This window comes from Leucoraja erinacea, chromosome 3 (genome assembly GCF_028641065.1).
Source record: "Leucoraja erinacea ecotype New England chromosome 3, Leri_hhj_1, whole genome shotgun sequence".
In the NCBI taxonomy this organism is placed as follows: Eukaryota; Metazoa; Chordata; class Chondrichthyes; order Rajiformes; family Rajidae; genus Leucoraja; species Leucoraja erinaceus.
In genome coordinates, this window is record NC_073379.1 from 57,653,268 (window position 1) to 57,669,477 (window position 16,210).

The 16,210-nt window shown below is 46.1% G+C and overlaps 1 protein-coding gene across 3 annotated transcripts in view; it reads left to right on the forward strand.

Moving 5' to 3' along the window:
- focad (focadhesin) overlaps positions 1–16,210 on the forward strand; it is a 228,058-nt gene that overhangs the window by 87,039 nt on the left and 124,809 nt on the right. For all 3 annotated transcript variants that reach the window (XM_055632770.1, XM_055632768.1, XM_055632769.1), the window contains exons 9-10: positions 3,067–3,154; positions 14,768–14,973. In XM_055632770.1, the coding sequence (XP_055488745.1) occupies positions 3,067–3,154; positions 14,768–14,973 (294 nt within the window). The remainder of the gene's footprint in view (positions 1–3,066; positions 3,155–14,767; positions 14,974–16,210) is intronic.

Consider the following 16,210-nt stretch of genomic DNA (forward strand, 5'->3'; position numbering starts at 1 on the left):
TATTTAAAACCTAGAATGAATAAAGTGCAATAGGCATTTGAGTCATCCAGTCGTTTTACATATTGTACATGTCACATGGTGCTCAATGGCTCTGTACATTACTATTCTGTGGACTCTGTCTGTTAGACCACCAGCTTCAGGATGCCTGTCTCCCTGGATCCTTGGCTCCATATTAAATGACTTTAATTAAATAAGGGGTACTTTTCGTGAATTGAAATGCACGAAAAAAAATCTGAACTAATGAATGGCCCCTTATCAGTTGACGCTCATAAAACAATTGTTGGCTAGACTCCAACTTTCAGATTTGTGTAACTTAGTTCTTGTTTCCTTTAGGCTCTGAAGTCTATGAATTGGTTTCCCACTGTGCCAATAAACTCTTCCATGCTGCTATCTGCAGAGGCATCACTGGATGTTGAAACATTTATTAGAGTCCTCCATGCGAAATAGTTTGTGTCCTCAAAAATTGAAAACACATAAATCTTTCTGGGAATGCAATACGAGTTCTCGGTTGTTTTGCAATGTATTTTATGTTTTCATTTCTGTCCTGTTCATTGTGGATATGGCATTTTATGTTTCTATCTTCATAATATTTAGTGAATCCACTGGATAAATGCAGTGTTTTATAAAGATTCTATTACAGCCATAGATTATTTGATATTGTAGTGCTTGTATATCTATGACACAATCTGAAAATGTTCATGCTATGATATATTATATCCACATTTCTTTTTAAGTTAAACACATCCACCATCCGGTAAAGAATAAAATACTAATAATCCCCATGTTTACTTTGAAGGAATGTCCTGTTTCATTCTTTCTTTTCTTTCTCACTTTTAACTTGGTTTTCGCTACTAATTCTCAAAACAATTGTTGGAATCATTATGAGATTGAATAAGGTCAGTAGATGTTGCATTGTGGTTATGAGCAAAAAAATAAAGTCAGGCACCATATGTAGAATGAATGAACAGATGGCATTTCAATACAATGGACAATAGGTGCAGGAATAGACCATTTGGCCCTTCAAGCCAGCTCCGCCATTCACTGTGATCGTGCCTTCTACCTGGTAGAAGGTACAGGTGCCTGAAATCTGCAACATCCAGGTTCAGGAATAGCTGCATCCCCACAGCCAACAGGCTATTAAACTCAACTCAAACAAAACTCAGAACATTAATAGCCCATTGCACTTTATCTGATTATTTATGTGTGTGTGTGTATATATATATATGGTCACACTGATCTGTTCTGTATTTATTTATGCCTATTATATTTTGTTGTGTTGCAACCAAGCAAGAATTTCATTGTCCTATCTTGGACACATGACAATAAATTCTCTTGAATCTTGAATCACTGCCTTCTGTGGCAGATAATTCCGCAGTTTCACAACTCTCTGGATTAAAAAGCTTTTCCTCATCTCAGTTATAAATGGGCTACCACTTATTCTTAAACTGTGGCCCTGGTTCTAGACTCCCCCAACATCAGGAACATGTTTCCTGCATCTAGCGTGTCCATCCCTTAATAATTGTATATGTTTCTGGACGATTCCTTCTCGCTCTTCTAAATTCCAGTGTATACAAGCCCAATCGCTCCATGCTTTCAATGTATTACAGTCCCACCATCCCGGGAATTAACCTTGTGAACCTACGCTGCAATAGCAAGAATGTCCTTCCTTAAATTTGTAGATCAAAATTGCACTGAATACTCCAGGTTTGGTCTCACTAGGGCCCTGTACAACTGTAGAAGGACCTCGTTGCTCCTATACCCAACTCCTCTTGTTATTAAGGCCAACATGCCATTAGCTTTCTTCACTGCAGGCTGTACCTGCATGCTTACCTTCAGTGACTGATGAACAAGGACACCCTGATCTCGTTGTACTTCCCTTTTTCCCAACGCCACCATTCAGGTAATAATTTGCCTTCCTGTTCTTGCCACCAAAGTGGATAACCTCACATTTATCTACATTAAACTGCATCTGCCATGCATCTGCCCACTCACCCAGCCTGTCCTAGTCACCCTGCATCCTAATAGCATCCTCCTCACAGTTCACACAGCCACCCAGCATTGTTTCATTTGCAAATTTGCTAATGTTACTCTTAATCCCTTCATCTAAATCATTAATGTATATTGTAAATAGCTGCGGTCGCAGCACCGAGCCTTGCGGTACCCCACTAGTCACTGTCTGCAATTCTGAAAGGGACCCGTTAATCCCTACTCTTTGTTTCCTGTCTGCCAACCAATTTTCTATCCATGCCAGTGTCCTACCCCCAATACCATGTGCTCTAATTTTGCCCACGAATCTCATATGTGGGACCTTATCAAACGCTTTCTGAAGGTCCAGGTACACTACATCCACTGGCTCTCCCTTGTCCATTTTCCTGGTTACATCCTCAAAAAATTCCAGAAGATTATTCAAGCATGATTTCCCCTTTGTAAATCCATGCTGATTTGGACCAATCCTGTTACTGCTACCTAAATGTGCCGCTATTTCATCTTTTATAATTGACTCCAGCATCTTCCCCACCACCGACGCCAGGCTCGCTTGTCTATAATTCCCTGTTTTCTCTCCCCCTCCTTTCTTAAAAAGTGGGGATAACATTAGCTACCCTCCAATTCACAGGAACTGATCTTGAATCTATAGAACATTGGAAAATGATCACCATTGCATCCACAATTTCTAGAGCCACTTCCTTAAGTACCCTGGGATGCAGACCATCAGGCCCTGGGGATTTATCTACCTTCAGTTCCACCAGTCTACCCAACGCCATTTACTGCCTAATGTGAATTTCCCTCAGTTCCTCCATCAGTTACCCTAGGTCCTCTGGGTTGGGACCCTTCTTCAGACTAATCCTGATCTGAACATTATCTGTCTATTCCCTCCTCAGATGCTGCCCGATCTGCTGAGTTCCTCCAGAGCTTTAATTTTTGCTTCAGATTCCAGCATTTGCAGACTTTTGTATCTTGTTTTAAAAAATAATATTTTGTGTTTTGGTGCAGATTAAATGTATGGAACTTTTTGTTTTAGAACAGGAAATTAATCTATTTTATTACAATTTACATAAACCTTTACAGAGTATTCCTACTGAGAAGATGCTTGTTGGACTGAGCCTACTACTACTCCATACTCCGGCGTGTCAGCAGGAGGTAATTTTAAATCTTGGTAAGCCTGAACTTAAATGACAGTTGGGTGCAGGGAAAAAAACAGCTCAGTTTAGGCACTCAAATAAAATCTTAAGCAAAGGATGACAGTTGTTGCAGTAGAAATGAGAATTGTCACTTCTAGCTGACCTCAAGGGAAATGAGTAGAATGGAATGCCTGCAGATTTTCCTTTCCTCAGATCAACTAAACTGTGAAATAGTTAATTTAGTTTTATTTATTATTATAATACATTCTGAGATGCAGTGAAAAGTTTGTTCTGCATGCAATCCAGCCAAATCATACAATGCATGAGTACAATCATCCACAAGTAAAATACAATTGCAAGTAGATCCTCTTCTGGGACAGCATGCAAAGGGGTGCCATGTTCCGTCATCGTTCAAGTGTCAAGTTACTGAAAAGTCTGATCTTGGCCTAAGGAAAAATGTAGTTCCTTATTTTCTCACTTTAAGGCATTCTGGTGACGCTGGATTGAGTGAGTAGTGATTGGCCTGGCCAAGAGTGATGCAATTAGCTTCTGCCACTGCTCCATGCAGCTGCTGCAAGCTCTGCCGGATCTGATGGTTCATACAGTTAAAGTAGGGCTTCCAGCCAAGCAGTAAAATAAATATTTCCCTAGTTAACTGGGATACACTTGAAGATTACCGTTATGATCTGATGTGCACCAAAATATCAATTACAAATAATGATTTTCAATGATCTGGATTCACTATACGAGTCTAATGTTTTAAGTACTACTAGACCAAGTGCAGACCCATTGGGTCTGCTCCCCCAAGGCACCTGTCCCCTACCCGTAGCCCCCATGGGAGGCGTGGTCCTCCAACTTAACCCGTTGTCGAAGGCAAGATTCGAGCACACCTCAGCAAAGATCATAGCTCGTGAGCCTCCCCCAGCACTGGATTTGAAAAAAGAATCCCAACAGCATCTTCCCAATTGCAATTGACCCTACCCCTCCTGTCCTGCCAGGAGTTTGATGGCAACATTGTTGCAAATGTGCACTTGCTGTGAGATGCCATTGAGCTAAAAAGTTCAGTGTTGCTGCCAGTGTTCCTGTATTGCAACTTTGTATCAAAGTGTGTTGGAAGCTGTGAAGAATGATTTTAACAGGAAAAAACGTTAAATTTTAAAGTATTTTTAAACATTTTCAGGAATAAGTCGAGAAATAAAGCCTGAAATTTTCAGATTTTGGACTCCAGGGCAAAAATCTCTACCGGAATATGCAAACATTTTATTGTTATCACATAGATTTTTTTGCGAAGATGTGATCACACACGAACAAATAAACACACAAATCCACATACAAGATCAGACTTTTAATAGTTACTAGACCAAGTGCAGACCCGTTGGGTCTGCTCCCCCAACGCACCCGTCCCCTACCCATAGCCCACATGGGAGGCGTGGTCTTCTAACTGGGTAGCGTTTTTTCCTAAAATCAATATACAGCGCAGACAGGAAGTGGTCAAGATGAGACTTTTAATTTTATAGATATGATATGATGATAGGATCATGTGTATATTTGATTTATGTCCCAACATATTTTTATTTCTAGTTTTTTAAATATACATCTAATTTATTTTTAATTGTGATTTATATTTTCCTAACAGATAATCGTCATTTTTTACCAAAACTTGAAAACATAGTTGATGACTTGGGAAGACTATTTTATGAGAATAATTCAGATATCCAAATCCTATATCAGTTGTTTTTAGTGGGGGCCATTTCGCTTTTCTTTCATGATGGGTACAATAAACAAAAACAATCGTCCACTGATTAGACACTGGCGCATTGTTGGTGGCCAAGAACTTAGGAGTTGTAGCATTTCAGACAAAAGGAACTTTGTGATCTGTTTGGCTGTTGGAAGCAGATGTGGGAAAGGGAAGAGACATTCATGGTAAATCTGAGTCAGAGGCATCTCAGTGACGTTCAAGAATGTTGCGGAATAGCATGCTTATGTTATTATCGAACTGCTGTTGTATTAAAAATAGTTTAACCAGGTGGTTTTGTATTGATCTAAGAATGAATGGATTGCGTTCAAATTGAGAGTTACAGGTATTTTTGTAGCGTGAGGTTTAAGTAGAACCCCAATGGAAAGCCTCAAATTTTCTGCAGTAATACCAATTATGTAATCGATAGAATAGAATAGAATAGAATAGAATAGAATAGAATAGAATTACCTTTATTGTCATTTAGATCTTACGGTCTGAACGAAATTTCGTGCCTGCAGTCATACATACAATAATACAATAATAAACAACAATAAACACAAATTAACATCCACCACAGTGAGTCCTCCAAGCACCTCCTCACTGTGGTGGAGGCAAAAATCTTAGGGCTGCAGTCTCTTCCCTCCTCTTCTCCCTCTGCGCTGAGGCGATTCCCCACCGGGCGATGGTACAACCAGTCCCGCAGCTCACCGAACCCCGCAAACGGGCCGGCTCAAACACCGCGGCCCAGGGTGGTTGAAGCTGCCGCCCTCCAGTCCAGCGGACACAGCCGCTGGCCCACGGCTGAACCCCGGACTCAGGTCACCGCCGCCAGAGCGCCGTCCCAGCCACCGGAGCACCGTTCCAGCCCCGAGCCGGATCGCCCTCCGGAAGCCGAATGCTTTTTTGAAGTTTTTTAGTTTTTAAATGCCGATTTTAATTAGATGATTAAACAAAACAAAAGCTTTAATGTGTGCAAAAGCCCGTGTTCCAAACAACAGATTTAACAACATACATTTATATAGTTTATTTACATATGTTCTGTAACTGATATTCTGGAACGCTGCTGTATCGCAATTTTTTTTACAAAGAGCAATGTTAGACATTCTGCTATTGGAGCACTGAGCTACCTAGGAGTTAAGCATGAACGAGAATTCCTGGGAAGCAAGATACATATGTCAGGACCACATTCATCCAATTTTCTTTTCCATTTGAAAGAATCAAAAGTGATGCAACTTCCTTCACGAGCATTATTCTTTTCTCTTAAGTTCACTTTGTGCCTTAACCACGGTAAATTTCCATACTGAAATGACTCCAATAAATTAATGGCCTCACAAATCTTAAGAGGCTTTCCCATGGCACAGTCTATAATAAATGTATTCAGATTCTAAGATAATGTTGGTTTGCTTATCTACAGTATCTCACTAGCCTTAAAGAGGCACATTCTTAACAATGACAAGATTAGTCTTAGAATCATACAGCATGAAAATAGCTCCATGGCCCACTACCAAGCATTAACCATCAAGCACTCACCTGGCCAGTGCTCTTTTTTTTCTCATATTTATCAACTCCCCACCCCTCCTTTCTTTCTCCTGCCATCTACACCATTGAATTAAACATCCAAACAATGCATCTTTGGCAAGTGGGAGAAAACCAGAGCTCCCAGGGAGAACCCAAAGCTCACAGGGAGAACATGCAAACTCTATATTGAGAGCATCCAAGGTCGCAATTATCTGGATCTGTGGGGCAAGAGCACTAACAGCTCCCTGTTCCGTCATGCTACCCTGTCAACTTGTTTGGGGAATAGAACTTGCGGTTCAACGGTATGAGCGTTGAATTCACAACTTTTAGGTAATACCCTCTTTCCTCTTCCTTCTCTTGTACCCACCTATCACGTGCCTGGCTTTGCCTTGTCCCCACCTCTTTTCCAGCTTTCTGCCCTCAACAATCAGTCTGACGAAGAGTCCCGATCCAAAATGCTGCCTGTCCATTCACTCGAGGTGCTGCCTGAGTCACTCCAGCACTCCAGAATCTCCACCATTCTGATTTGTCATCAATTCCTGGTAGTCAGTGACAATGTTAATCACACTCATGGAGACTTTGAGAATATCCAAGAATTGTTTCCTCTGTTTGTCTGGTAGTCTGCCTATAACGGTGTTCAGAGTAGAATGTCTATTTCAGACGTCTGGTGTTGTCCATGTGAATAATGGGCCCTACCTATTGGAGCTAAATGCAAGTGTAATTGGCACCTTAATGTTAGGGATGTTGATATGGGTAGGTGCAACATTCCTGACACTGTGGTGTTATTTGCACTTTGGCTCAATTGCTGCAGGGAAATCAAGCCCAGAAGATGAAGACCTTTTCCTTTAGCTTACGTTGTGCTAAACTTGAGCTTATGTTCTGATGCCCTCCACTGTAATGCCTGTAGTTCTGATGTAACATGCATGTTCATGCCGTGAATTGAATATAACACAAGCGATGAATTAGGGATCTCTATTTGTACAATGTAGGCCAAAATGGATATAATATGATTGCTAACAGGAACCAGAAAACCACTTAAAAGCTACTTTGGAAATGAAAAGCAGAAAGAAAGCTGGCTTGGGGACAAAAAACTGTTTCTGGTGTTTCCAGGTAACCACTAGCAATAATCAGACACCATTGTCTCCTGAGAACAGTCTGTCACTTTTACTGCTCCTGACTATTGAAATTGACACGATTGCTTCTATTGACATTGTGCAATGACACCCTATTAATCAAAGGGTTTAATATTTTAACTTGTAGTAATGAAAGTAAACGTCAAGCGATTAAAAAGAACATTATTTTCAATGGACTGAAACACTTTAATAACTCCTAGTTCCCCTTTTCTCCATTTACACAATTTGTTTTCTTACACTATTTTCGGTAGTGTTTTGTGTGATTGTAGCTATTACGTTATAGCAGAACTACCTGTAGAGCATGTAGCAATTATTAATCTACTTTTGAAATTCAACGGTAGTTCTGAAGGCATTTTTATTGCAGAATTACATTTATCCAAAGCTAAGGAAACGACAAAGACTATTTGTGGTTTATTATTCATGCATTGAGTAAATGGGACTCATTAAATGTCAATGGACTTTTTTTCTGCTAAACTAAACCCTTGCAAGTACATGCATACAAAATACTGTAATTCCAGGCAATATCCTTCATTACATGTTTTATTGAATAGACTGCAAAGACCAAACCTGAATGAAATACTTATGGCTGATGCCTCCTATATTTCACTTGACAATTTAATTAGGTAGAATGGTTTTCTGAATAGCGGTTTGTTATCTGCAGCCACAACCTAAAATCTTTTGAAATTTAGATTAAAAACCAAGAACACAGTTTTACTCTGAAAGTGCCATTTAACTTTATGGTGCTCCATATTTTCATTCGTGGGGACAAACTTTTATTATCTGAATTGACCTTTTCATTTTCAACATAATACTTATTTTAATGGGTCCCACAGTATCAGTTCACATAAAGAAGGTTGACCACTGCAAATGAATTTTAAAGTATAACTCGTACTTTTCACTCTCTTTACAAAAAACCTATTTGTAGCTCTTGGTAAACATTGTCGGGGGTCTGTTGAATAAAATACTGTTGAGGAATCTATTTATTTTTTTTGGATGGCTTATACTAAAATATATATAATTCCGCTGACATTTGTACCATTATATTAAACACAAAGTCCTTTGTTACTGTACAAGCTGTCAGAAGTTCTGGATCATCTTTTGGAAACTCATAAGAGAATTTTGCTAGAACGATTTATTGTTTGAGTGGAAATTGGAATGAGTTAGCTTGTTTGATAACTGTCTAATTATATATGAGGCTCTCATCGGGGTCTCCTCTATATCGCTCGGCTCCGCTCTCACTCCCCATCCTCCTACTCATAACAAGGACAGACTCCCCCTTGTCCTCACGTTCCACTCTACCAGCCATCGCATACAACATATAATCCTCCGACATTTTCGCCACCTCCAACGGGATCTCACCACTGGCCGCATCTTCCCATCTCCTCCCCTTTCTGCTTTCCGCAGAGACCGTTCCCTCCGTAACTCCCTGGTCAATTCGACCCTTCCCACCCAAACCACGTGGTACTTTCCCTTGCAACCGCAGGAAATGCTACACTTGTCGCTTTACCTCCCCCCTTGACTACATCCAAGGACCCAAGCAGTCTTTACAGGTGAGGCAGAGGTTCACCTGCACCTCCTCCAACCTCATCTATTGCATCCGATGTTCCAGGTGTCAATTGTTCTACATCGGTGAAACCAAGCGCAGGCTTGGCGATTGCTTCGCCCAACACCTCCGCTCAGTTCGCAATAATCAACCCGATCTCCCAGTGGCTCAGCACTCCCCCTCCCATTCAAAATCCGACCTTTCTGTCCTGGGCCTCCTCCATAGCCAGAGTGAGTCCCGCCGCAAATTGGAGTAACATCATAGCGCGACGATAATCCCGAAATGAAGGCAAGTAGCCAGGTGTTTTGGGAGGTATTTTAATCGCTGTCCTTCTCCTGACCAGACGAGTCTGCAAGAGGGAAGTTGCACCTAAACCTCTGCCCTTTATCCCTGTAGCAAAGGGCCGCCCCCGGACTCATCCATTCAATAGTGGAAATGGCCCGACCCTTGGGAGCCGTCACAGGACCCCCCCCCCCTCCCCAGAACAGGAGGCACGCAGCGCACCGACGGGCGTACAACCCGATCGGACCGCGTACGGAAGTCGTCTGACAGAGGGGCCGGCGGAGGCACAGGTCAAGGGACAGGTGGAGGGACAGGCGGAGTGACAGGTGGAGGGACAGGCGGAGTGACAGGTGGAGGGACAGGCGGAGGGAGCCGCAAAGGAGGGCGACCTCGTGGCCAACATCTGGTCAATGTCCAAATTTGCCGGTTTTAACTGGTCAATCGACGGCCTCCGGCCGCCCCCCCCCGTGTCCAACACAAAGGGTGCCTGTCCCTGCTCCAGAACTCGGAACGTGCCCTCATATGGCCTCTGGAGAGGCGTCCGGTGGGCATCACGGCGCAGGAACACATAGGGGCAGTCCCGGAGGGCTGATGGCACGTGAGGGTGGAATGTGCCATGGTAGGACATCGGCACGGGCGTGAGCCTGCCAACTCGCTCGCGAAGGTGCTGTAGAGTGGTTGAGGGCATTCCATGCTGCCCTGGCGCCGACGACACGAACTACCCAGGCACCGTTAGTGGCGACCCATAAACGGGCTCCGCTGAGGATGAGGCCAAGTCCTCCTTAGGCGCAGTTCGGATGCCCAGCTAGACCCACGGCAACTCGTCCATCCAGTCCGGACCGGAGAGTCGCGCCTTCACCCAACAAGTGATCCATGGCCGACCACAGCTCAGAGGTGAACTGTGGCCCCCGGTCCGAGGAGATGTCCACCGGCACCCCCAAAGTGAGCAATCCAGTGCGTGGACAACGCACGAGCGCATGTAGCCATTGAAGTATCGGCCAGCGGTATGGCCTCCGGCCACCGCGTGAAGCGTTCCACCATCGTGAGGAGGTGGGTGATGCCCCGGGACGGTGGGAGAGGTCCCACAATGTCCACGTGGAGATTGTCGAAACGCCGGCGTGGTAAACCAAATTCCTGGAGATGCTGGAAGATCAAAGGTACACAAAAATGATGGAGAAACTCAGCGGGTGCAGCAGCATCTATGGAGCGAAGGAAATAGGCGACGTTTCGGGCCGAAACCCTTCTTCAGACTGATGGTGGGGTGGGGGGGGGGGGGGGGGGGGAAGGAAGGAAAATGGGAGGAGGAGGAGCCCGAGGGCGGGGGGATGGGAGGAGACAGCTCGAGGGTTAAGGAAGGGGAGGAGACAGCAAGGGCTAGCAAAATTGGGAGAATTCAGTGTTCATACCACCGGATGCAAGCAACCCAGGCGGAATATGAGGTGCTGTTCCTCCAATTTCCGGTGTTGCTCACTCTGGCAATGGAGGAGACCCAGGACAGAGAGGTCGGATTGGGAATGGGAGGGGGAGTTGAAGTTCTGAGCCACCGGGAGTTCAGGTAGGTTATTGCGGACTGAGCGGAGGTGTTCGGCGAAACGATCGCCCAACCTCCGCTTAGTCTCCCCGATGTAAACCGTGCCACATGAACCGAGGAGCCATAAGTGCCGTAGTCGCCTGGATGGATGGGTGAGCCAGCCCGTGGATCCCGTTGAAAACCCTCCGGCGCCAGGCGGCAGGGACAATGGGGCGCGGCTGACCGGACGACACATCGCACAGGATTGTTGCTCCTCCAGAGCCGAGAGGGACATCCTCAAGGTGAAGGCCGGAGATGGCAGTCCGGTAGGCGGGCATCTCACCGTCCGTGAGCTGAGCCTTCGCCAGGGCAGAATGGTCAATGTCGGGCGCAACCTCGAAAACGGTGTTGACGGCGAGGCGGGACAACGCGTCGGCCACCCGGTTCTCCTTTCCCTGGATGAAGCGGATGGAGGTGGTGTACTCGGAGATTTACGCCAACTGCCATTGCTGTTGTACGGACCAGGGGTCGGAAACCTTTGCCAGGGCAAACGTGAGCGGCTTGTGGTCTGTGTAAGCGGTGAATGGTCGGCCCTCTAGGAAGTAGCGGAAGTGGCGCACCACCAGGTACAGAGCCAGGAGCTCACAGTTGAAAGCGCTGTACTTCGTCTGGGCATGGTTGAGGTGCCGGCTGAAGAAGGCCAGGGGCCGCCAACCCCCGTCCGTCAGTTGTTCCAGCACGGCACCAACTGCCGACTCCGAGGCGTCCACCATAAGGGCGGCCGGGCATTTTCCGTGGGTGCACCAGCAGTGCAGCCTGAGCGAGGGCCTCCTTCGCGCTGTCAAATGCCTCCACTGCCTCGTCGGTCCACTCGACGTCCCACCCGGCAGGAGTTGATAAAGCGGCCGCACGATGTGGGCCGCGGATGGCACAAAACGGTGAAAAAAAGACACCATCCCGACGAACTCCTGTAGGCTGCGCACAATGTATGGACGGGGAAACTGGTGGATGGCGTCGACCCTGTCCGGCAGGGGAATCACTCCTTTCGAAGTCACGCGGTGGCCGAGGAAGTCGATGGTGGTCACCCCAAACCGGCACCTGGCGAGGTTCACAGCCAAACAATGGTCTGCGGTGGTATCAGCATTCAGCCACCGATAATCCCTGCAGGGTCGCCAGCCCCCGCTTGCCTTAGGGACCATGTGGAGTGGGCTGTTTGAAGGGCGGACGATCCCCAAGGTCTCCATCGTGCGGAACTCCTGCCGTGCCAGACGTAGCTTATCCGGCGGCAGTCGGCATGCTCGTGCGTGGAGAGGTGTGCCGGTAGTCGGTATGAAATGAATCACCCCGTGCTTGGGGGTCGACGACCGGAACGGTGGGGTCAAGATGTCCGGGAACGCGGCCGAGACCCGAGCAAAGCAGGAATCCACGGAGGACAGGGGGCGTACAACCGGCTCATCCAAACGCAGCGTGATCGGCTCCATCGTGGTGACGTGGACCAAGCGCTGATGCCTGACGTCCACCAGGAGGGAGTGAGCCCAGAGGAAGTCGGCACCGAGCAACGGTTGGGCGACATCAGCGATGGTAAACCTCCACGAGAAATGACAGGAGCCGAACACGATCAGGACCGTGCAAACCCCATACGTGCGGATGGGGCTGCCATTCGCCGCGATGAGGACGGGCCACCGCTTACCGGAACGAATGTCCGCCAATGAAGGGAGCAGGACGCTCAGCTCTGCCCCGGTATCCACGAGGAAGCGACTCCCGGAGCGTCGATCCCAGGCGAAGAGGCGATGAATCTGGCCGGCCGCCGCGGGGACTATTGGCAGCCGGCCCCGGCATTTCCCGGGGGCGTGCATGGCTGACGGCATTGTCCTGTTGCAACACCCCAGCGCTGGTGGTAATAGCACCAGTGCCTCCTGCTGGTGGCGCTTCAAGCCTGCTGGTGCTTTACTGCAGGTGCGGTATCCGCCATGACCGCGGGGGCGATCGCACAGGCCTCCGGGATGCAGCTGTCACTCCTTCCACAGCTCCCCCGCCCAACCGGAGGAAATTGGGCGCTGCTGGAGTGATGGGCAGCGCGCTGACGTCATCCGGGCGTACCATCCACAGCGAGTCGGCGCGCCCACCGAGGGCCCTAATGTCTGCGAAGGAGGCGTTGGTAAGTTGTAGGCGGATGTAGGCCGGCAGCAGAGGTAAGTGTACTCGAACATTAGGCACGCCATGTGCCCATCCAGGAGCGCGACCGTCTTGTTGAGGAGGCTAGATGGCCACCGGTCGCCTAGGCCCTCCATATGAAGGAACCTGGCAGCACGCTCCATCCTGCTAAGCCCATAATCCTGGAGCAGGAGCTCCTTAAGGCCGAGGTATTTCTTGGTGGCCGGGGGGTCTGCGAGGAACTGAGTGACCTTTCCGGCCATGTCTTGGTCAAGGGCCCTCACCAGGTAGTAGTAGCAGGTGTCACCCGCTGTAATGCCCCACAGCAGGAATTGGTCCTCCGCCTGCTGAAACCAGACACGAGGCCGGGCGGTCCAGAAGGTAGGTAATTTAACAGAGACCACGTCGGGAGACAGGGCCCGGTCAGCCTGTGGGATGGACGGGCGGGCAGCTCTGTCTTTTGCCTCCAACATGACAACAATGGAGCGTCGGGGTCACCAATGTAGCGTGACGATAATCTCGAAATGAAGGCGAGGAGCCAGGTGTTTCGGGAGGTATTTTAATCACTGTCCTTCTCCTGAGCAGACGAGTCTGCAAGAGGGAGGTTGCACCTAAACCCCTGCCCTTTATCCCTGTAGTTAAGGGCCGCCCCCGGACTCATCCATTCCCGTGCCGAGGGGTTCGATAGTGGAAATGGCCAGATTCTTGGGAGCTGCCACAACCTCATATTTTGCTTGGGTAGTTAAGACTCCAGCGTTATGAACATTGACTTCTCTAATTTCAGTTATTGTCTTTGCTTTCTCCCTCCTTCCCCTCCATTTCCCAGCTCTCCCACAGCCTACTGTCTCCGCCTCTTCCTTTCTTTTTCCCGCCCCGCCCCCATGATGATCATCCGAATCAATACTCCGTTCCTGCTTTTTCCCATATTCCTTGATTCCGTTAGCCCTAAGAGCTGGATCTAACTCTCTCTTGAAAACATGCTGTGAATTGGCCTCCACTGTCTTCTGTGGCAAAGGATTCCACAGATTCACAACTCTGGGTGAAAAAGTTTTTCCTCATCTCAGTCCTAAATGGCCTTATTCTTAGAGTGACATGCTTTGTGCTCGCTCTACCACCTTCTGCTGGTGAAGTGAGCTCAGTGAAATTCATGGAGCCTTGAAACTTGTGTTTTATTGTACCAGTGTTGCAATGTCACACCAATAATCCAATCGTAGCTGTTAAGTATATTATATCATATTGATGAGAGAAATAATGTAAGAACAAGGAACAGCAGATACTGATTTGTACCAAATAAAGACACAAAGTTCTGGAGTAACTCGGCGGGTCACTGCCATCACTGGCATTGCTTGTCCATCCTTTGTTCCCCCAGAATCAATTGCTTTGAGTCTGGATGTTGTATGTGGGCCAGGAAGAATAAAGATGATAGATTTTCTTTCCTGAAAGACATTAATGATCAGTGGTTGAGAACATTGTGAATCAGTGATTGAGAACATTGAGAATCTAGTGGTGTGACCCAGTGCACTGCCAGGTCCATAGTATGATGTCATAATCTTATCAAGCATTACAGTTGTGGCAATTCACTGTTATAAACATTAGTAAGAATATAGTTTTGATATTTTAATAATACAATCAAAACTGTCTGAACAATGTTCTTACTACTTGAATTTTGAAGACTTTTCCACATGGAATGAAAATATGCAATTTTTTCATGTACATAAAATATATAGGGTAATGTATGGATTAAAATGTAGTTCTTCTTAATACTGACAGCATTGAAGATCCTCTCTTTGTCACCCGTGCACGCCTCGCCCAAGGTAGCCCTAGTCCTAGTGATGCCCTTACTGCAAATAGCATCTTCTGCCGTGGCTATGGAATGTACATCAGATGGAAATGTTACTGTATTTAACCAGCAATTGGCTGTGAAATTGCTTGATATCATCCGAAGAGAGGAAACTGAGTTTATGAGCAGACAGGAGGTAGGACAAATTTTTTAAAATCTTATGTATAAAATACAGCAGCAAGTAAACTGATCTTTACACTTTGGAGAAAATTCATAATTAAGTGAGATTTTATTTAAAGATTATAGCATAAACTAAATCATTGTCGTGTTAATTACTAACTTCATCACAAATGGTATAAATAACTACTTTCTCAGATACATGTACAGTGCCCTCCATAATGTTTGGGACAAAGACCCATCATTATTTATTTGCCTGTGTACTCCACAATTTGAGATGTGTAATAGAAAAAATCACATGTGGTTAAAGTGCACATTGTCAGATCAGGGCTCTCGCTTAACTTTTTTCCCCTGTTGCCAGCCGGGCAACCTTGGCAGCTTTGTAGGTTGCTAAATGACAGTTTAGGTGGTCATTTAAGATGGCTTGCACGATGCGTGCTCGGACGAAGTGCGTAGTTACCAGTCGGAATTATGCTCAATGAAGCATTCACATATTATTTCTGCTTCAAATAAAGTCACAAACTAACATATTCACCAATCAAGACATGATAAAGAAAGAGATTAGTTAAAACAAATGTAGGTCCCTTGCAGTCAGAAACAGGTGAGTTGATCATGGGGAACAAGGAGATGGCAGACCAATTGAATAACTACTTTGGTTCCGTCTTCACTAAGGAAGACATAAATAATTTTCCGGAAATAGCAAGGGACCGCGGGTCAAAGGAGTTGGAGGAATTGAGTGAAATCCAGGTTAGCCGGGAAGTGGTGTTGGGTAAATTGAATGGATTAAAGGCCGATAAATCCCCAGGGCCAGATAGGCTGCATCCCAGAGTACTTAAGGAAGTAGCTCCAGAAATAGTGGATGCATTAGTAATAATCTTTCAAAACTCTTTAGATTCTGGAGTAATTCCTGAGGATTGGCGGGTAGCAAACGTAACCCCACTTTTTAAGAAGGGAGGGAGAGAGAAAACGGGGTATTACAGACCAGTTAGTCTAACATCGGTAGTGGGGAAACTGCTAGAGTCAGTTATTAAAGATGGGATAGCAGCACATTTGGAAAGTGGTGAAATCATTGGACAAAGTCAGCATGGATTTACGAAAGGTAAATCATGTCTGACGAATCTTATAGAATTTTTCGAGGATGTAACTAGTAGCGTGGATAGGGGAGAACCAGTGGATGTGGTGTATCTGGACTTCCAGAAGGCTTTTGACAAGGTCACACATAAGAGATTAGTATACAAACTTAAAGTACACGGCAT